Genomic DNA, 20,962 nt, shown 5'->3' with positions numbered 1-20,962 from the left:
CACATTGGTGACCCCGACGTCTCATTGTTACAACTCCCACATTGGTGACCCCGACGTCTCATTGTTACAACTCCCACATTGGTGACCCCGACGTCTCATTGTTACAACTCCCACATTGGTGACCCCGACGTCTCATTATTACAACTCCCACATTGGTGACCCCGACGTCTCATTGTTACAACTCCCACATTGGTGACCCCGACGTCTCATTGTTACAACTCCCACATTGGTGACCCCGACGAAAGCGAACGAGATGTCTGACAACGAGAACGCCGGTGACGACGCCGCGTTGCCCACAGCGCCCGCACCGGACTATGCTAACATACATGCTAACATACATGCTAACATACATAGTATATATATATATGTCATAACATCTACGCTGCAACCGTCAGGCTGCCCGACTTTTGGCAGTAGAACCCCCTTGTGAGCTGTTGGAACTAGAGAAAGCAGACCGCCTGCTGTCACTCAACGGCCTCGGCGACGGCAAGCCGTCGGAGTTGATGGAGAGAATGTTGTCTGTGCTGGGATCAGCTGATCCCTCGTTCCTGTTCACACACATTTTTCTGCGGCAGCTCCCGGCGCCTGTGCGCACAGCAATTTCCTGTACTTTGATGGTACTAAGAATTCTGCTGTTGAGTTAACAGGCTAGCTGTCAGATGTTCAACTTTCTGCTCTGTAGGACTGATGTTTCGTTTCGTACTGTCTTCGAACATTATAATCTTTCATCACCGCTTCAAATTCCTTGAAAACCAAACAAACACACTTCCACATGACTTCTGTGTGTAAGTATTCACTTTCCCACCGTGCCTGCAATTTTCTGCACTCACTTGCTATTTTTTGCCTTTTTGCTTCCACCATGTTCGACCCTTCATGGGATTTTTACAAACGTTTTCAAGATAGGATCATTGCAACGGTCGGTCTAGTCGTTCTGAAAAATGGTAGTGACACCTAGTGTTGAAACTAAGAAGTCCAATGCACAGACAGTGCAATTTATTTTCATAGACTATTTTCTAATGGGCCATATTCCATTTTATTAAAAAAATGTGCAGTACAGGTCATAGTTTGGCCACCACTAGTCTACAGTGAAGGCAACATGGAGGTTGTAAGAAATGTTTTCTAATATCTCTCTCCCAGGTTGTCTGATGTTCTAGCATGGGGGTGCACGGTCTGACCAGCTACGTGGAGGGGGACCGCTCCTTCTTCCAGGACCTGAGGCTCAGGGACAGTCGGCTGGTGGTGGACGGCTGTAGCCTGTTCTTCAAGCTGTATTTTAACCACGGTCTGGAGCAGCAGCATGGGGGGGACTACGACATGTTCGCTAACCTGCTCTCTCAGTTCCTCTCTGCCCTGGCAGCCTGCGACATACAGCCCTACGTGGTGCTGGACGGAGGTACGTCCAGGTCCTATGTATGGTCTATGTATGTCTGTGTGGTCTATGTATGTCTACCAATGTTTTATTCAAGCCTTATGTATCTTGTTGATGTCTTATGTCATGTCCTAGCCAAGGTTTTTTTCGTCACAGATTTTGGCTCTGATGTGATTTCAGTGTTTGTTGGTTAGAGCTGAAATAAACGGGCATAGTCCTACCTGCCTTGTAGAATACCAAGACAAATCCCCATCAACCTAGAATCACTCACCAAGAATGTCAATAGCATTTATTTTATTTGTATGTTTATTTGAGGCTTGTGTTTGTGAGGCATGGACTCCAGGGGGGTATTACATCAATATCGAAATCAGGAAAATCCAGGGTTATCCAAGTCTTTTAAGTCTTGCAAGATTTATCAAAATAAGCCTGGATTATTTTATAAGTGCATATAACCTCTCCTACCCCTAACCATCTCCCCTGACCCTGCCACCCCCCTCCTCCCCTGGACATTGTTCTATGTGCTCATGTTATCTGTTGCTTGTTGTTTCTGTGTTTTCTGTTTTTCCCATATTGTCAGCGTCTTTGAGCCCCAGAAAAGCGTTATATAAATACAATGAATTATTATTATTAAGTATTGTGAGACTTATCAAAATAAGCCTGGATTTTCCTTTATTTATTTATTGTTTTGTTTATGTTTTTGAGGGATGGACCCCAGCAACAAGAAGTTTGCCACTGTGAGGCAGCGCCTGCAGAGTAAGATCAAAGAGGCGGACTCTCTCTCCCATGGTCGGCGCAACTGTGTCCTCCCCCTCCTCACACGGGATGTTTTCATTCAGGTCCTCTCCCAGCACGGCGTGCCGCTGGTCCAGTGTCCCGTCGAGGCGGACTGGGAGATTGCCTGTCTGGCCAGTCAGTGGCGCTGCCCTATTCTGACCGATGACAGCGACTTCTTCATCTTTGACCTCCCAGGTAGGGCGACCCGCATACAGACCTAGAAGCATCAGATGTGCACAATTCCGTTTATTTATATGAAAATGTGCCGAAAATACAGATAAAATACAGATAAAACACAGCTAAATTCACTATAACACTTTCACGGTCGGTTTTGCTTAACGATGTTGTTGGCGAGCCAAAGATAGTTCACTCTGTCATTACTAGACGTATAGTTTAACACTAGAACAGCCATGAGGGGTCATTTGTGAGTAAAGAAAAATGTTATATCTTTGCACTCAATCAAATTTCAGGACCCTCCTTTCATGACTTTTCCTAGATATGTGCGTTCTACCACCCAGTATCCTTACATTTTCTAAATCACATCAGGATAAGCTAGTATAAAGCTATTTTGTAGTTTTTCTGTGTAGGAGGCAGGCTAATATACAAGTGACCAACTAGTGGTCGTTGTGTGTAAATAGCAGCTTGAGCATTGTAAAGAGGGGCTCTTTTAGTAGTTACTTTTAGCTGTTCTAGTGTTAAGTTGCCTTGAAATGTTGATATAATGGCGCGGCCAAATTCACAGCGTGGCGCAGCGCGACTCTTACATTATTTGGGGGGAGAACCCTGATCGACAGGGTTCCCACCGGTCCTTGAAAGTTTGTGAATTTTGAGAAAAAAAATCAAGGTCTTAAAGGTTTTTGAAAATAGACATGGGTCATTGAAAGTGCTTGAATTCCCCTCTCTCTCTCTATATATATTTTTTTTTAATATATATTTTTAAAAAGTTTTTACGTTATTATAGTAGATAAGTCTCTGTATTGCTTAACTTAACACAGTAACTTATATATCACAATATATTGTTTTGCTCTGCTGTGGTAGAAGGCAAGTATTCAAGCCTCTACATTCAATTCTACATCTTTTTAATTGTTGTCTGTGAGCGGATAGTTCCTATTATATAAATTCTCATCTAGAACTGTCTCAAACTATGCCGTGTTGGGTCCTTGAATTTGAGGGAATTAAGTCTTGAAAGTCCTTGAAAAGTGCTTGAATTAGATGTTTCAGAAGGTGTGGGAACCCTGGATAGATCACTAAGTTCTTCAGGAAGTAAACTTCCAAATGGAACCTGTGTTTGCGTGCGATGGACTGGAGCAGTCTCCTGGTCTCATCTCTCATCTTTTCCTTATTTATTATTATTTAGGATTTTCACACACGCGATAACAAAAGGAATCTTCATCTTCTTCATCTTCTCTCATCCTAGGGGGTTACCTGCCGTTCAGTTCCTTCCACTGGAAAGGCCTTTGCGGGAAACCGGGAAACCAGTACATCCACACCCGCTGCTACACGGTGGCTGGTCTGTGTCAGCGGTTCGGGGGCATGAACCAGCAGCTGCTGCCTCTGTGTGCCGTGCTGGCGGGCAACGACTACGGCACGCCCAAGGGCACCGCCACCCTCCTCTCCATGCTGGACCGGACCTGCCCGGGGGGGAGAGGGGGGAAGGGCAGGGACGGGGGAGGGGGAGGGAAGAGTCCGCCCTCCCGCATAGAGGGTCTCCTCCTCTGGCTCTCCTCCTTCCCTGGACCAGAGGAGGCGCTGGCGGAGGTGGGGAGGATGATGGGAGGAGGAGGAGGAGGAGGAGAGAACAGTCTCTGTTCCCTCCTGCGGGCGCGCATGCAGGACTACCACCTCGCCCCTCAGAGCTCTCTGGTTGGCTGGTTCTCTGGAGGCTCCACGGCGGCACCGGAGGGGGGGCAGACGGCCGTTCCCAGCCCGCTGCCGGAGTGCCTGTCCTGGGCCCTGGGGCGGGGGGCTCTGGCCCCTCTGGTCCTGGACGTCCTGGTGCTCCGCAGGGTCATGCTCATTCCGCAGGTGGAGAACAGCAGGCTACCCAGCAGCCACCGCTGCGCCCTGCCCATACGTCAGGCTCTGTACGGCATTCTGCTGCACGAGAAAGGGCCGGGGGAGAACCAGGAGCAAGGGATGGATAGTAGTGTACAAGGGGGTAGTGGACAAGGAGGTAGTGTACAAGGAGGTAGTGTACAAGGGGGTAGTGGACAAGGAGGTAGGGGACAAAGAGGTAGTGGACAGGAGACTCCAGGCCAGTGGAAGAGGGGGAGGGACCGTGGGGAAGGGAGGGGGCAGGAGGGTGCAGGGGGGGGGCCAGGGAGCAATAGCAGACCAGCGGGCGGGGCAGCGACGGAGCAGGGAGAGGCAGGGAGAGACGTGATGGGAGAGGAGGGTGCCTCTGGCGCCCCCGTGGTCGTGGAGGAGTACGACAGGAACTTGCTGGCGCTGAGAAGCGACCAGACGGAGCCACGTCCACCCTGTACCACGCTGCACCTGGACACACTCGGCCAGGTAACCATAGCAACCACCTGTCAGCATAGCAGCCCTTTTTTCTCTAGGATTCTGTATATTTCATTTAATAATAATCATAATAATTCATTGTTTTTATATAGCGCTTTTCAAAGACGCTGACAATATGGGAAAAACTGAAAACACAGAAACAACAAGCAACAGATAACATGAGCACATAGAACACAGAGTTAACGAACAGGGAACAATTAACACAGCAGTGTCCAGGGGGGAGGGGGGTGGCAGGGTTAGGGGAGATGGTTAGGATTCGTTTTTAGTTTGAATGTATTAGCTGAAACACTGTCATTACCCTCTGATCACATGTCCACATTGTCGTCGTCCCCCCTCTCTGCCCTAGGCCCCACTTGCCGTGCGTCTGGGGGTCCTGTTGGATGTTCTGGGGGTGAAGGAGGCTGCTCTAACCCCCGTGCCCCCCCACCTCCGCCTGATTGTGGGGGTCACAGCCTTCTGGCTGGGAAGGGCCAGGCCAGCCCCCTCCCCACCCCAGCTACAGGCTCTCCTGCTGGGCATGGTCTACGGAGAGCTGGCCCGCTCAAACCTGTCTAGAGCTACACACAAGCAGGACACAGGTCAGCTACAGAGTGTGTGTGTGTGTGTGTGTGTGTGTGTGTGTGTCTCTGAACGTGTGTCACATTGGGCAGCTAACCCTTTTTACTTGTCTTCATATAATGCGAAACACTTCATGAATGGCAATTATAGTTACTATATATAATAACTAATAATTATAGTTGTCTTTTTTACTAGTAATTCTCCATGTTTCCATGGTGTTCTCTGATAGGTCCTGAGGCAGACGGGGCTGCAGAGCGCAGCGTGGGGGTGGGGCTGGACAGACAGAGGGTGCAGCCGGGGCAGAAGCAGCATATGGATGTCGTAGTGGCTCACGGTTTCAGCCAATGGCAAGCCTGCGTCTGGAGCGTGCTCTGTCTCAACCAACTGCTGTTACTGCCCCTGCCTGAACCATACACAGCATGGTAATACACACAGACACACACACACATACACTGCTTCATTTACAATTGACCTATTATGCTGTTTCTCCTGAAAGGGGTTTGACTTGTCCTTTATTTATCCTCCCTCTCTCCCTCTCTCTCTCTCTCTCTCTCTCTCTCTCTCTCTCTCTCTTCCTCTCTCCCTCTCCCTCTCTCTCTCCCCCTCTCTCTCCCCCTCCCTCTCTCCCTCTCTCTCTCTCTCTCTCTTCCTCTCTCTCCCTCTCCCTCTCTCTCCCCCTCCCTCTCTCCCTCCCTCTCTCTCCCCCTCCCTCTCTCCCTCCCTCTCTCTCCCTCCTCCTCCCTCTCTCTCTTCCTCTCTCTCTTCCTCTCTCTCTCCCTCTCCCTCTCTCTCCCTCCCTCTCTCTCCCTCCCTCTCTCTGTCTCTCAGGTTGTTCAGTGGCTCGCTGGTACACGGGCTGGTCAGGTCTCTCAGAGGGGGGCGCACTGCCGAGTCCCTCGTGGCTGGAGGTCCTCTCTCTGGGGAGCTCTACCGCTCCCTGCTGGCCGCCGTGGAGAACTGCAGCCACCGCAAAACTCAGCCCTCCTCCTCGTCATCTGCAAGGAGGAGGAAGAGGGGGAAGAAGGGGAAGGGAGGAGGAGGAGGAATTAAAGTCCCATCCACTCAGGGTATCAACAACCGATTTGCAATACTGATGAGTGAGGAAGAGGGCGAGGAAGAGGATGAGGAAGAGTAAGAGAGATGATCAGGTGGGATTTTACAAACCGGACATTCATGGCGCTCTTCCACTAGAGGCTCAGGCCCACCCCTCGGGCCCAGCCCCCCCACCCCCCCCCACCCCTCGGGCCCCCCCCACCCCCCACCACCCCAGACCTTTTTGAGCCCAAGTACTGTTGTTTGTTTCGGTGCGTTATGTTTCCACCCCCCAGGGTGTTTCTACGGAGGAGATCTAGCACATCTAATGATCTAGCGAGTGTCACCCACAAAATCCAGCACCACGACTCGTCACGAATAACAAATAAAGTCCCGAAAACTTCCCCAAGGACCCAGGCCTGGGCTTCCTTTGGGCAGTTTTTTCGAAGATGACCACCGTTGCCTATAGCGACAGTGGAAGAGCGCCACCATTCCAATGTTTTTAAAACAGCTCAGGGATTGCCAACGGGAGATGCAGGGAAGAGGGGGGGTTTTAACTGTCAGGGTTCGTCTCAATCGTCTAAAGTGGTTTCCTCCCCTTGCCTCCTCTCCTTGTCTCCTCTGCTTCCACTGCACTGATCTATGTGGACGGGACGGATGAAAGCAGCACTCTCCCAGACAGTCTGTTCTGTCTCTGCTTACATCTGTGTCAGTCTGTGTCAGTCATGGGATAGTGAAGGAGTTCTTTTTTTTCTTCTTTTGGTTTTATGCTCGCAAGGTTTTGATTTGAAATCAAACAATTACTATGAGGTAAAAGTAGAGATTCTCAGCTTTTATTTGATGGTATAATGTTTACATATCGGTTTCACCGAAGATAAAAAAAAACAGTTGTTGTTGTTTTTTACGTCCCTGTCCCATGAATCATGCAGGGTGTAACTGTATCTGGTGTGTTTCTACGAGTGCAGCTGAGGGAGAGGAGAGGTCACTGTTGACTGTTGGGATGCATTTCTAAACCTTTTCACAGTTTGTACAGCGGTACCTACTCTGTTCCCAAAGAGAACTTCGCCTGTTCCTTTATATACACTATACAGTATGTGTATAGGATTTCAGAATTGGTTCTAACAAGTTAAAGTTAAGGGTAAATGGGATCCTATGCTGAAATGCTATATAGGAACAAGCAGAGTTGGGGAACAGAGGATGTCCTGTCATTTTATGTCACAAAGACTGCAGTCACGATAGTGCCTATGTACCAATCGATTGAATAAAATGTTTTTTTTATATTACAAAATGTGTAAAATCCATATAAATGTTGTAACCAAAGAGAATGTGCCTGTGTGTTGACGAGTGCTTTTTCTGCTCAGAACATTCTGGAACACTGTAACCCTCTCACACTCCAGACAGGTACTGAGACACACGTGAGTTGCCACAGATAAGTGCTTGAAATGTCTCGTTCAATTATCTCTAGTGTATACTCAGGGGTGCAAACTGGTGATGACCCAAAAAGGTGACACTTATTTTTTGTACTAAGACAAATTATCAATGCGCGGATAACATTTTTGTTGATGGGGGGGGGGGGGTGGAAAGCGCTAGCACTAACGGTGCTAAATGGATAGCGCTAAATAGCACTAATGTTGGTCTCAGCAGCGGTCCTAACCTTAACACCCACATAATTATGTTGAAAACAGGTTGCTTCTGTGACTGTCCTCCACACTGTCTAGAATTGTACCTAGCTGCATCAAGCTAAAAGTTATTTCAACAGCAGCGGAGTTTAGCAGACAGGAAGTGTTAGTTAGAAGAATGTGACTTTGATGAGACGTAGACCCCTCCCAAAATATTTTCGGGGCAGATCTACATGATTCGCGTGGATGACCTATTTTGAAGTAAAAACGGCTAATTTATCAGAAAGGTGACAAGTTTGCACCCCTGATACTCCTTCTGTTGATACTTCTGCATATCTGTCTCTCACTTGAGAGTTACATACCAGGGGCCTCATTTATAGAAGGTACTTAGATCGCATTTTGATCTTACCCGTGTCGTACGTAGAAAACCACGTCAACGTAGTGATTTATACAATTTCAACGTGAGTCGTAGCTCTACATCGGGTATTGACCTTGCGTACGCCCATTACCTACTGGTTATGCGGAGTTATTACAGCCATGTGAGCCGCACTGCCTAGTGTAATTCATGCAAGTGGCTCGTAATAAAATTAACGATGTTGTTATCAGCCGAGAAAATGAGTTTAATTCAAGATTTAAAAGGAACTGATGTTTATGATTGTATTTCAGTCTTCCTTTATATCCCTGCGGAGCTGTCTATCTCCCCTTCAACATGCCTAGTGCGTTCCACAACGGACCTTGCCCGGCCATGCGCTAAATTATACTGGATTTTCTCCGGTGTCTGGGAGTGAGCAGCCATATAAGAATAAGACCACCTGATAAGAATAAGACCATTATATTATTACAGTATAAGCAGCACTTGAGTTGAGGGGGGAAATAAACAGTCAAAAACTTCTAAAACGGCCATCCCCCCTTTCCATATTTTGTCATTTTATCAATGAACGTGGTATTACTGCTATTTCAAGGTGCGAGGGGGCACGCACACATGCAATGACATTTTTACCAAGTTACTGACACTGAAGTCACTGACGCTGAGGGGATGCTAAAATTGTCCTCATATGATAAAATCCACCACCTCCCCTGATTTTCTTTTACAACTTGAGTACTGAGTATAAGCATGTGTCTGGTTAGTTGTCATGATCAAATGTTACAAACGCAACTTACCGAGAAGCCACCCTTCTCTGCCCTTTCCCGCTTCCAGACGAACGCCTACCCTATATTATAGCACTTGGCTTAATTCTATGGAGATAGATTTATATCATAAATACACACGTACGAAAGTATAATCCGCAACCTTGTTTTGCTATCCATCCGCACACATCTCTCGAGTCGTGTGTCGTAAAAAGAATTCATCCGTGCGTGAACAGATCCACGCAAGCGTGTTTTGCTATCGACCCGCAAATATCTCTCCATTCGTGAACCATGTTTTGTGAACCGTGTTTTGCTCTGCTTGGATTTACGTATGTATTTTTGAGACAAACATTTCCCTGTTTTGCCGTCTCGATTCGTAACTCGTAATATTCATTAGCTGATTATAAGGCGCTATCTGATTGGCCGGACGGCCAATCATTCTAGGCTGGAAGTGCAGGTTGTTTGAAAAGTAATCAAGGGTACGCCGGTGTTGTGCCGTATTTATCCCCCCTCACATGTATTGTGGTTAACCTACATGTTTTGCTCACTGCACTTCTTATCCACCACTGATGTAAAAACCGAACAATTTCAGAATGTTTGCTTTTATAATATAGACTACCCACTTCAGTCACCTACACCACTGCTAGAAAGCACATGTTTGTAGTTGGAACAGGGAGCATTTTGAGGGAGGGGGTCAGAATATGGCAGCCTGCCTTTCATGTCTTTAGTTGGAACAGGGAGCATTTTGAGGGAGGGGGTCAGAATATGGCAGCCTGCCTTTCATGTCTTTAGTTGGAACAGGGAGCATTTTGAGGGAGGGGGTCAGAATATGGCAGCCTGCCTTTCATGTCTTTAGTTGGAACAGGGAGCATTTTGAGGGAGGGGTCAGAATATGGCAGCCTGCCTTTCATGTCTTTAGTTGGAACAGGGAGCATTTTGAGGGAGGGGGTCAGAATATGGCAGCCTGTCTTTCATGTCTTTAGTTGGAACAGGGAGCATTTTGAGGGAGGGGGTCAGAATATGGCAGCCTGCCTTTCATGTCTTTAGTTGGAACAGGGAGCATTTTGAGGGAGGGGTCAGAATATGGCAGCCTGCCTTTCATGTCTTTAGTTGGAACAGGGAGCATTTTGAGGGAGGGGGTCAGAATATGGCAGCCTGTCTTTCATGTCTTTAGTTGGAACAGGGAGCATTTTGAGGGAGGGGTCAGAATATGGCAGCCTGCCTTTCATGTCTTTAGTTGGAACAGGGAGCATTTTGAGGGAGGGGTCAGAATATGGCAGCCTGCCTTTCATGTCTTTAGTTGGAACAGGGAGCATTTTGAGGGAGGGGGTCAGAATATGGCAGCCTGTCTTTCATGCTTTCATTCTGACCCCCCCCCCCCTTACCAAGTCACAGTGACCTTCTCTGCCTCAGCCAGGGTTGCCAGATGGGATTGACAATTTACAGCCTAACCAGTCTATAACCGCTAAATCCAGTAGCCCATTCAGCGGTATCCCGCCCCATCTGGCAACCCGGGCCTCAGCCAGGACGTTGGACCGTTCTCGGATAAGGAGAGTGTATTCCCAATAATAATAATAATAATAATAATAATAATAACAACTTTTTATTTGTATAGCGCTTTTCTTGCAAACGTTGCAGCTCAAAGTGCTCCAATCATTATATAATCATAATTTAATTATTTAGTAGGCATTTAAAGGCAATATTAAAAGATGGGTTTTTAGTCTTGACTTGAACATAATTTGCTGAGGTTGCAAATAACACATTTATTTACCCAATAACCATTCATACAAAAAAAGGGCACATTTATAAGACACATAATTAAAGTATTATTGTTTACGAATATATGTAAGATCACTAAGGATGTTCCACCACAAGCTGCTCTCAGGGGCTCTCGTCCAGGAGCCGTACGGAGGGGCAGGTACCTCTAGCAGAGGGGGGGGCAGGTACCTCTAGCAGAGGGGGGGGCAGGTTCCTCTAGCAGAGGGGGGCAGGCTCCTCTAGCAGAGGGGGGGGGCAGGTACCTCTAGCAGAGGGGGGGGCAGGTACCTCTAGCAGAGGGGGGGGGGGCAGGCTCCTCTAGCAGAGGGGGGGCAGGTACCTCTAGCAGAGGGGGGGCAGGTACCTCTAGCAGAGGGGGGGCAGGTACCTCTAGCAGAGGGGGGGGGGGGCAGGCTCCTCTAGCAGAGGGGGGGCAGGTACCTCTAGCAGAGGGGGGGCAGGTACCTCTAGCAGAGGGGGGGCAGGTACCTCTAGCAGAGGGGGGGCAGGCTCCTCTAGCAGAGGGGGGGCAGGTACCTCTAGCAGAGGGGGGGCAGGCTCCTCTAGCAGAGGGGGGGGCAGGTTCCTCTAGCAGAGGGGGGGGCAGGTACCTCTAGCAGAGGGGGGGGGGCAGGTTCCTCTAGCAGAGGGGGGGCAGGTTCCTCTAGCAGAGGGGGGGGGCAGGCTCCTCTAGCAGAGGGGGGGGCAGGCTCTTCTAGCAGAGGGGGGGGCAGGTACCTCTAGCAGAGGGGGGGCAGGTACCTCTAGCAGAGGGGGGGGGGCAGGCTCCTCTAGCAGAGGGGGGGGGGCAGGCTCCTCTAGCAGAGGGGGGGGGCAGGCTCTTCTAGCAGAGGGGGGGGCAGGTACCTCTAGCAGAGGGGGGGCAGGTACCTCTAGCAGAGGGGGGGGGGGCAGGTACCTCTAGCAGAGGGGGGGGGGGGCAGGCTCCTCTAGCAGAGGGGGGGCAGGTACCTCTAGCAGAGGGGGGGGCAGGTACCTCTAGCAGAGGGGGGGGCAGGCTCCTCTAGCAGAGGGGGGGGCAGGCTCCTCTAGCAGAGGGGGGGGCAGGCTCCTCTAGCAGAGGGGGGGGCAGGTACCTCTAGCAGAGGGGGGGCAGGTTCCTCTAGCAGAGGGGGGGGCAGGTACCTCTAGCAGAGGGGGGGGCAGGTACCTCTAGCAGAGGGGGGGCAGGCTCCTCTAGCAGAGGGGGGGGGGGCAGGTACCTCTAGCAGAGGGGGGGCAGGTACCTCTAGCAGAGGGGGGGCAGGCTCCTCTAGCAGAGGGGGGCAGGCTCCTCTAGCAGAGGGGGGGGGCAGGTACCTCTAGCAGAGGGGGGGGCAGGTACCTCTAGCAGAGGGGGGGCAGGCTCCTCTAGCAGAGGGGGGGCAGGTACCTCTAGCAGAGGGGGGGGCAGGCTCCTCTAGCAGAGGGGGGGGCAGGCTCCTCTAGCAGAGGGGGGGGGGGCAGGCTCCTCTAGCAGAGGGGGGGCAGGTACCTCTAGCAGAGGGGGGGGGGCAGGTACCTCTAGCAGAGGGGGGGGCAGGTACCTCTAGCAGAGGGGGGGCAGGTACCTCTAGCAGAGGGGGGGCAGGTACCTCTAGCAGAGGGGGGGCAGGTACCTCTAGCAGAGGGGGGGGCAGGTACCTCTAGCAGAGGGGGGGGCAGGCTCCTCTAGCAGAGGGGGGGCAGGCTCCTCTAGCAGAGGGGGGGCAGGCTCCTCTAGCAGAGGGGGGGGGCAGGCTCCTCTAGCAGAGGGGGGGCAGGTACCTCTAGCAGAGGGGGGGCAGGTACCTCTAGCAAAGGGGGGGGCAGGTACCTCTAGCAGAGGGGGGGCAGGTACCTCTAGCAGTGGGGGGGCAGGCTCCTCTAGCAGAGGGGGGGGGCAGGCTCCTCTAGCAGAGGGGGGGCAGGCTCCTCTAGCAGAGGGGGGGGCAGGCTCCTCTAGCAGAGGGGGGGCAGGTACCTCTAGCAGAGGGGGGGCAGGTACCTCTAGCAGAGGGGGGGGCAGGTACCTCTAGCAGAGGGGGGGCAGGTACCTCTAGCAGAGGGGGGGCAGGTACCTCTAGCAGAGGGGGGGCAGGCTCCTCTAGCAGAGGGGGGGGGCAGGTACCTCTAGCAGAGGGGGGGGCAGGTACCTCTAGCAGAGGGGGGGGCAGGTACCTCTAGCAGAGGGGGGGCAGGTACCTCTAGCAGAGGGGGGGGCAGGTACCTCTAGCAGAGGGGGGGCAGGTACCTCTAGCAGAGGGCGGGGCAGGCTCCTCTAGCAGAGGGGGGGGCAGGTACCTCTAGCAGAGGGGGGGGGCAGGTACCTCTAGCAGAGGGGGGGCAGGTACCTCTAGCAGAGGGGGGGGCAGGTACCTCTAGCAGAGGGGGGGGCAGGTACCTCTAGCAGAGGGGGGGCAGGTACCTCTAGCAGAGGGGGGGCAGGCTCCTCTAACAGAGGGGGGGCAGGTACCTCTAGCAGAGGGGGGGCAGGTACCTCTAGCAGAGGGGGGGCAGGTACCTCTAGCAGAGGGGGGGGGGGCAGGTACCTCTAGCAGAGGGGGGGCAGGTACCTCTAGCAGAGGGGGGGCAGGCTCCTAGCAGAGGGGGGGCAGGTACCTCTAGCAGAGGGGGGGGCAGGTACCTCTAGCAGAGGGGGGGGCAGGTACCTCTAGCAGAGGGGGGGCAGGCTCCTCTAGCAGAGGGGGGGCAGGCTCCTCTAGCAGAGGGGGGCAGGCTCCTCTAGCAGAGGGGGGGGCAGGCTCCTCTAGCAGAGGGGGGGCAGGTACCTCTAGCAGAGGGGGGGGCAGGTACCTCTAGCAGAGGGGGGGGCAGGCTCCTAGCAGAGAGGGGGGCAGGTACCTCTAGCAGAGGGGGGGCAGGTACCTCTAGCAGAGGGGGGGGCAGGTACCTCTAGCAGAGGGGGGGGCAGGTACCTCTAGCAGAGGGGGGGGGCAGGTACCTCAAGCAGAGGGGGGGGGCAGGCTCCGCTAGCAGAGGGGGGGCAGGCTCCTCTAGCAGAGGGGGGGCAGGCTCCTCTAGCAGAGGGGGGGCAGGTACCTCTAGCAGAGGGGGGGCAGGTACCTCTAGCAGAGGGGGGGGGCAGGTACCTCTAGCAGAGGGGGGGCAGGCTCCTCTAGCAGAGGGGGGGGGCAGGCTCCTCTAGCAGAGGGGGGGCAGGCTCCTCTAGCAGAGGGGGGGGGCAGGCTCCTCTAGCAGAGGGGGGGCAGGTACCTCTAGCAGAGGGGGGGGCAGGTACCTCTAGCAGAGGGGGGGGGCAGGCTCCTCTAGCAGAGGGGGGGCAGGCTCCTCTAGCAGAGGGGGGGGGCAGGCTCCTCTAGCAGAGGGGGGGGGCAGGTACCTCTAGCAGAGGGGGGGGGCAGGTACCTCTAGCAGAGGGGGGGGCAGGTACCTCTAGCAGAGGGGGGGCAGGTACCTCTAGCAGAGGGGGGGCAGGCTCCTCTAGCAGAGGGGGGGCAGGTACCTCTAGCAGAGGGGGGGCAGGCTCCTCTAGCAGAGGGGGGGGCAGGTTCCTCTAGCAGAGGGGGGGGCAGGTACCTCTAGCAGAGGGGGGGGGGCAGGTTCCTCTAGCAGAGGGGGGGCAGGTTCCTCTAGCAGAGGGGGGGGGCAGGCTCCTCTAGCAGAGGGGGGGGCAGGCTCTTCTAGCAGAGGGGGGGGGGCAGGCTCCTCTAGCAGAGGGGGGGGGGCAGGCTCCTCTAGCAGAGGGGGGGGGCAGGCTCTTCTAGCAGAGGGGGGGCAGGTACCTCTAGCAGAGGGGGGGGCAGGCTCCTCTAGCAGAGGGGGGGGCAGGCTCCTCTAGCAGAGGGGGGGGGGGCAGGCTCCTCTAGCAGAGGGGGGGGCAGGTACCTCTAGCAGAGGGGGGGGCAGGTACCTCTAGCAGAGGGGGGGCAGGTACCTCTAGCAGAGGGGGGGGGGCAGGTACCTCTAGCAGAGGGGGGGGCAGGTACCTCTAGCAGAGGGGGGGCAGGTACCTCTAGCAGAGGGGGGGCAGGTACCTCTAGCAGAGGGGGGGCAGGTACCTCTAGCAGAGGGGGGGGCAGGTACCTCTAGCAGAGGGGGGGGCAGGCTCCTCTAGCAGAGGGGGGGCAGGCTCCTCTAGCAGAGGGGGGGCAGGCTCCTCTAGCAGAGGGGGGGGGCAGGCTCCTCTAGCAGAGGGGGGGCAGGTACCTCTAGCAGAGGGGGGGCAGGTACCTCTAGCAAAGGGGGGGGCAGGTACCTCTAGCAGAGGGGGGGCAGGTACCTCTAGCAGTGGGGGGGCAGGCTCCTCTAGCAGAGGGGGGGGGCAGGCTCCTCTAGCAGAGGGGGGGCAGGCTCCTCTAGCAGAGGGGGGGGCAGGCTCCTCTAGCAGAGGGGGGGCAGGTACCTCTAGCAGAGGGGGGGCAGGTACCTCTAGCAGAGGGGGGGGCAGGTACCTCTAGCAGAGGGGGGGCAGGTACCTCTAGCAGAGGGGGGGCAGGTACCTCTAGCAGAGGGGGGGCAGGCTCCTCTAGCAGAGGGGGGGCAGGCTCCTCTAGCAGAGGGGGGGGGCAGGTACCTCTAGCAGAGGGGGGGCAGGCTCCTCTAGCAGAGGGGGGGCAGGCTCCTCTAACAGAGGGGGGGCAGGTACCTCTAGCAGAGGGGGGGCAGGTACCTCTAGCAGAGGGGGGGCAGGTACCTCTAGCAGAGGGGGGGGGGGCAGGTACCTCTAGCAGAGGGGGGGCAGGTACCTCTAGCAGAGGGGGGGCAGGCTCCTAGCAGAGGGGGGGCAGGTACCTCTAGCAGAGGGGGGGGCAGGTACCTCTAGCAGAGGGGGGGGCAGGTACCTCTAGCAGAGGGGGGGCAGGCTCCTCTAGCAGAGGGGGGGCAGGCTCCTCTAGCAGAGGGGGGCAGGCTCCTCTAGCAGAGGGGGGGGCAGGCTCCTCTAGCAGAGGGGGGGCAGGTACCTCTAGCAGAGGGGGGGGCAGGTACCTCTAGCAGAGGGGGGGGCAGGCTCCTAGCAGAGAGGGGGGCAGGTACCTCTAGCAGAGGGGGGGCAGGTACCTCTAGCAGAGGGGGGGGCAGGTACCTCTAGCAGAGGGGGGGGCAGGTACCTCTAGCAGAGGGGGGGGGCAGGTACCTCAAGCAGAGGGGGGGGGCAGGCTCCGCTAGCAGAGGGGGGGCAGGCTCCTCTAGCAGAGGGGGGGCAGGCTCCTCTAGCAGAGGGGGGGCAGGTACCTCTAGCAGAGGGGGGGCAGGTACCTCTAGCAGAGGGGGGGGGCAGGTACCTCTAGCAGAGGGGGGGCAGGCTCCTCTAGCAGAGGGGGGGGGCAGGCTCCTCTAGCAGAGGGGGGGGGCAGGTACCTCTAGCAGAGGGGGGGGGCAGGTACCTCTAGCAGAGGGGGGGGCAGGTACCTCTAGCAGAGGGGGGGCAGGTACCTCTAGCAGAGGGGGGGCAGGCTCCTCTAGCAGAGGGGGGGGGGGGGCTCCTCTAGCAGAGGGGGGGCAGGCTCCTCTAGCAGAGGGGGGGGCAGGTACCTCTAGCAGAGGGGGGGGGGGGGCTCCTCTAGCAGAGGGGGGGCAGGCTCCTCTAGCAGAGGGGGGGCAGGCTCCTCTAGCAGAGGGGGGGCAGGTACCTCTAGCAGAGGGGGGGGGGGCAGGTTCCTCTAGCAGAGGGGGGGGGGGGCTGGCTGGGTCTCCCCCCTGGTTAGCTGTGCCAGGTCCTCTGGTGTGCTGCCCCCCAGCAGGTGTGGGGGCGGCTGTGGTGCAGGAGGTAGAGCCGCGGTCTAATGATCGCAAGGTTGGCAGATTGGCGGTTCGATGTGTGTGTGAATGGGTGAATGAGAGGCGTTGGAAAGCGCTATATAAGTCAGTCCATTTACGCTGATTGGCCCGGGCGTGCTCCCTGCCGATTGGCCGATGTGGTGCTCCAGGGCGTGGAGGTAGTGTCGGTGCTCCCCGACCCCCCCAGGTGCCCGTCCGTACGGCTGTCCGTGGTGCTGGCGGTCGCTTTTCCCCAGTCGAGGGCACGGGTCGCCACAACGCGCACACACATATACACAGTTTATCACGCAAAGCCACACTCCGCAAATGTGTTAAACATTTAATAGTTGAAATAATCGTAGTAATAGTTCAATAATACATAAAAAAGCATCACACACACACAAGCGTACACAAACACACAGACAGGTGTCACAGGCTGGACTCTTGCCGTCAGACCAGGACTGTGTGTGTGAAGGTCGTGACTGGCCGCTGTCTTTTCCGTTTCGGTGGTCCGGCGGAGCCTAGGTGGCGTTGTCAGACACACACACACACACACAACTGAGCACACCTCATGTTGCTGTCGATGAGGATGATGATGATGATGATGGAGAGATGGTGTCTCCTGACTGTGTGTGAGCGTGTATGTGTGTGGACCAGATCTATCTCCTGTTCGTTGGCTCCGCAGGTGTCCACCAGACAGATCAGACAACTGGTGACAGGAAACGCTCTCACTTTACTGCAGGTCACCCACCTGGAACACACACACACACACACACACACAGAGTTACTTACAGAAAGAGATTACTCTCACACACACACACACTCTCACACACACACACACACACACACACACACACACACACACACACACACACACACACACACACACTCACTCTACACTGAGTGAGTTACTTACAGAAAGAGATGTCACACACACACACACGAGTTACTTACAGAAAGAGATTACTCTCACACACTCACACACTCACACACACACACACACACACACACACACACACACACTCACTCTACACTGAGTGAGTTACTTACAGAAAGAGATGTCACACACACACACACACACACACGCACACACACACAGTACCCAGTCCGCTCTGCCCGCCCACAGCATAGATCCTGTTGTTGACAAACACCAGGCCGTGGTTCTTCCTGGCTTCCCTCATCCCACACAGCTCTCTCCATCTGCAGAGCGAGGGGGGGGGGGGAGGAGGAGGGGGGGAGAGAGGGGGGGTCAGACTCATCTACGTCTGCAGAGCTGACCCAGAAGACATCTGAAGAGTCTGTGTGTGTGTGTGTGTGTGTGTGTAGGGGGGCTGGACACCGAGTACTATGTGTGTGTGTGTGTGTGTGTGTGTGTGTGTACTTGTGTGTCTATGAGTACACGTGTGTGTGTCTATGTGTACGTGTGTCAATTTAGTATAGGTAAGGTTTTGCCCTCTCTGATGGTACCCATATCTGGTCTGTCCCATAGACTATCAAGGAAAACCCCCATTTCAAAGATACAGGGCCTGAACATGTTGTAATCTGTGTATCTGTAATCTGTTGGTTTTCATCTCTAGCTTTTGCCCTAATCAGCAAACCTAGAGGTTACAAATGTAACACAGGTTCTCTGTAGGAGATAAGGGAGACCCTCACAATGGGACACGCATTCTGTATACCTATTCACTGAAACCCTCAGAAACCCTCTTCACTCACACCTGGACAAGCTGAGGAAGCCTGTAGGCACGTAGCCCCACCTAGTGCCCAGCCTATAAAGGCTTATGCATAACTCATTTAGATAGATAGATAGATAGATAGATAGATAGATAGGTAGGTAGGTAGGTAGGTAGATAGATAGATAGATAGATAGATAGATAGATAGATAGATAGGTAGGTAGGTAGGTAGGTAGGTAGATAGATAGATAGATAGATAGATAGATAGATAGATAGATAGATAGATAGATAGACAGACAGACAGACAGACAGACAGACAGATAGATAGATAGATAGATAGGTAGGCAGGTAGGTAGGTAGGTAGATAGATAGATAGATAGATAGATAGATAGATAGATAGATAGATAGATAGATAGATAGATAGATAGATAGATAGATAGGTAGGTAGGTAGGTAGGTAGGTAGGTAGGTAGGTAGGTAGGTAGGTAGGTAGGTAGGTAGGTAGGTAGATAGATAGATAGATAGATAGATAGATAGATAGATACACAAATGGACAAAAGTATGTGGACACAATTATCATCTGGGGCTGTTTTCATGGTTTGGACTAGGCCCCTTAGTTCCAGAGAAGGGAAATCTTAATGCTACAGCATACAATGTGATTCTACAGAATTGTATGCTTCCAACTTTGTGGCAACAGTTTGGGGAAGGCCCTTTCCAGTTTCAGCACGACAATGCCCCCATACACAAAGTGAGGTCCATAATGACATGGTTTGCCGAGTTTGGTCTGGGAGAACTTGACTAGCCTGCACACAGAGCTCTGACCTCAACCCCGTCAAACACCTTTGGGATGAATTGGAACGTTGACTGCAAACTAGTCCTTCTCGCCCAACATCAGTGCCCGACTTTATTAATGCTCTTGTGGCTGAATGGGAGCAAATCCCCGAAACCATATTCTAAAATCTAATAGAAAGTCTTCCCAGAAGAGTGGAAGCTACAGTACAAAGGGGGGGAGTAGACTCTTAGGAGACACAGTATAGGCTAGATCCTCACAAGAATCAGATAATAACACACAAAATGTGATACGATGTAGCCTACGTCACGTATAGGGTCTATACTTCCTCAACATGTCTAAATGGTTTACTGCTGCTTTATTGACTGTGCGTCATTGTGCTTTGACTGTGTAGAATGACCTTGGAATATGAAATATGAAGACAAAAGCTCTAGTGTCGTATTGATTGGATCCTCTAATGAGCTCCTCAGTCTGGATGTGTTTTACCTGGAGTTGTAATTAACTAAACACCGTTAGGCGACAGGCCCACTCTCAAGAGTCATGGTCATTATTATCCCCCTCAAACAGATCAGGCATCTCAGTCCAGTTAGGGTGTAGTAACATTATTCTACCACTGAGTGGCGCTGTCACCCTACAATGATAATAAATCTCTCAGCGACCCACGCAATAATGTACAGGTGCACACAGGGCCATTGCGTTGCGTTGCGTTGCACCGGAAGTCATTCATCTCAATGGGGCCGTTGCGTTGATCAGTTGCGTTGCTCTGCATTGCGTTTCTTGACCGTCAGGGTGCGGCAATCAGCCAAAAAAATGTCAGCTTTTTGCGTTGCGTTGGATCCGTCAAAACAACCGGAAGTAGTTTCTTGCCCTGGAGCTCTCGTCTCAGATTTTCAATCCTCAATTTTGGCCGCCATTGGCTAAAATCTGTAATTTGGCTCTACAAGTGTTAATATGTCATTTTATGAAGTTTTTATATGTTTTCAGGCGAGAAAGTAACTATATATTCACAAAATGTGTCCAGTTTATCAAAATAACCCGTTTATATATCTGATCTGACCTTTTTTTCCCCACTTCTGTGGGAAACTTCGCTAGCAACACGAGTAGAGCTTACCGTCTGCATCGCACGTTGAAGTACGTCAAGTCCATCCCACCAGGTTGCGCAACGCAACGCAATGGCCCTGTGTGCACCCGGCGTGATCAGAAGTTCTGATTCAGAACGTATCACTACATAATCTTGTAGTCACAATGTTTTAACATTCCGCACATAGTCAAGTTCACTCACAGAAGTTTTGACCTGCCAGAATATACTCGACTCTCTAGCGAAATCCGTTTGTCACTGCGTTTTATTAGTATTCACAAGTATTCACGATCAATAACCATTATTGATTGTTCTTCATTAGGTATTTATTCCTCCAATGCATCAGAAATTACATGTTCAGTATAATATTTTTGATATGTGTCTATATTTTATAGTTACTTGCTGTTTTCACTCGTTGGTTTTTCATGTTTCTCCCTCCCTTATGTTACCATGACCACAGTTAATATGGAGGGTGGTTATGATTATGAAGCCCTATTCCACGGGGAGGTAACTTGAAACAATAGTCAGGCACAAATGCACAGGAGATAAACTGTTAAAACTTTAATGTGTGTCTCCCTCTTTTGCAGAAAAAGCTCATGAAGGCGTTCATGTTGCTGAAACATCCGGTGGAGGTCCCCTCCTATATAACAGCTAAGGACATGAGGAACTGGCTGTTAACGGAGAGGCCCTTCCTGCTGGATGAGTGAGTGATTTCTTTTTTTGTGATCAATTTTTTATTATTATTTCAGGGAATAATACAAGGGAGTGGTAACAAAAACTTAAACTCAGGAGAGAAATACAATGACAAAATTCAAGTACAAATACAAAATTCCCATAAACCTGCTGGCTATGTCTATGAAGTCTAAGATCCACCTCTGCATAATCAAAGATGAGTGAGAGATGTTATCAAACTGTATAGATAGGTTGATATATTCTATGGAT

The 20,962-nt window shown here is 52.7% G+C and overlaps 1 protein-coding gene across 1 annotated transcript; it reads left to right on the top strand.

Annotated features, from left to right (window-relative positions):
• Positions 1-1,155: 1,155 nt before the first annotated feature.
• LOC308175595 (single-strand DNA endonuclease ASTE1-like) lies at positions 1,156-20,727 on the top strand (the record flags this gene model as incomplete). Its single annotated transcript, XM_080551232.1, has 7 exons — positions 1,156-1,393; positions 2,072-2,338; positions 3,561-4,657; positions 5,013-5,244; positions 5,454-5,646; positions 6,053-6,221; positions 20,608-20,727. The coding sequence occupies 7 exons, from the start codon at positions 1,156-1,158 to the stop codon at positions 20,725-20,727; spliced, it is 2,316 nt and encodes a 771-aa protein (XP_080407358.1).
• Positions 20,728-20,962: the final 235 nt, after the last annotated feature.

This window comes from Nansenia antarctica (genome assembly GCF_963989245.1).
Source record: "Nansenia antarctica genome assembly, contig: SCAFFOLD_25, whole genome shotgun sequence".
Lineage (NCBI taxonomy): Eukaryota > Metazoa > Chordata > Actinopteri > Argentiniformes > Microstomatidae > Nansenia > Nansenia antarctica.
Note: the sequence above shows the minus strand (reverse complement) of the source record. Positions and strands in the feature narration are given on the sequence as shown.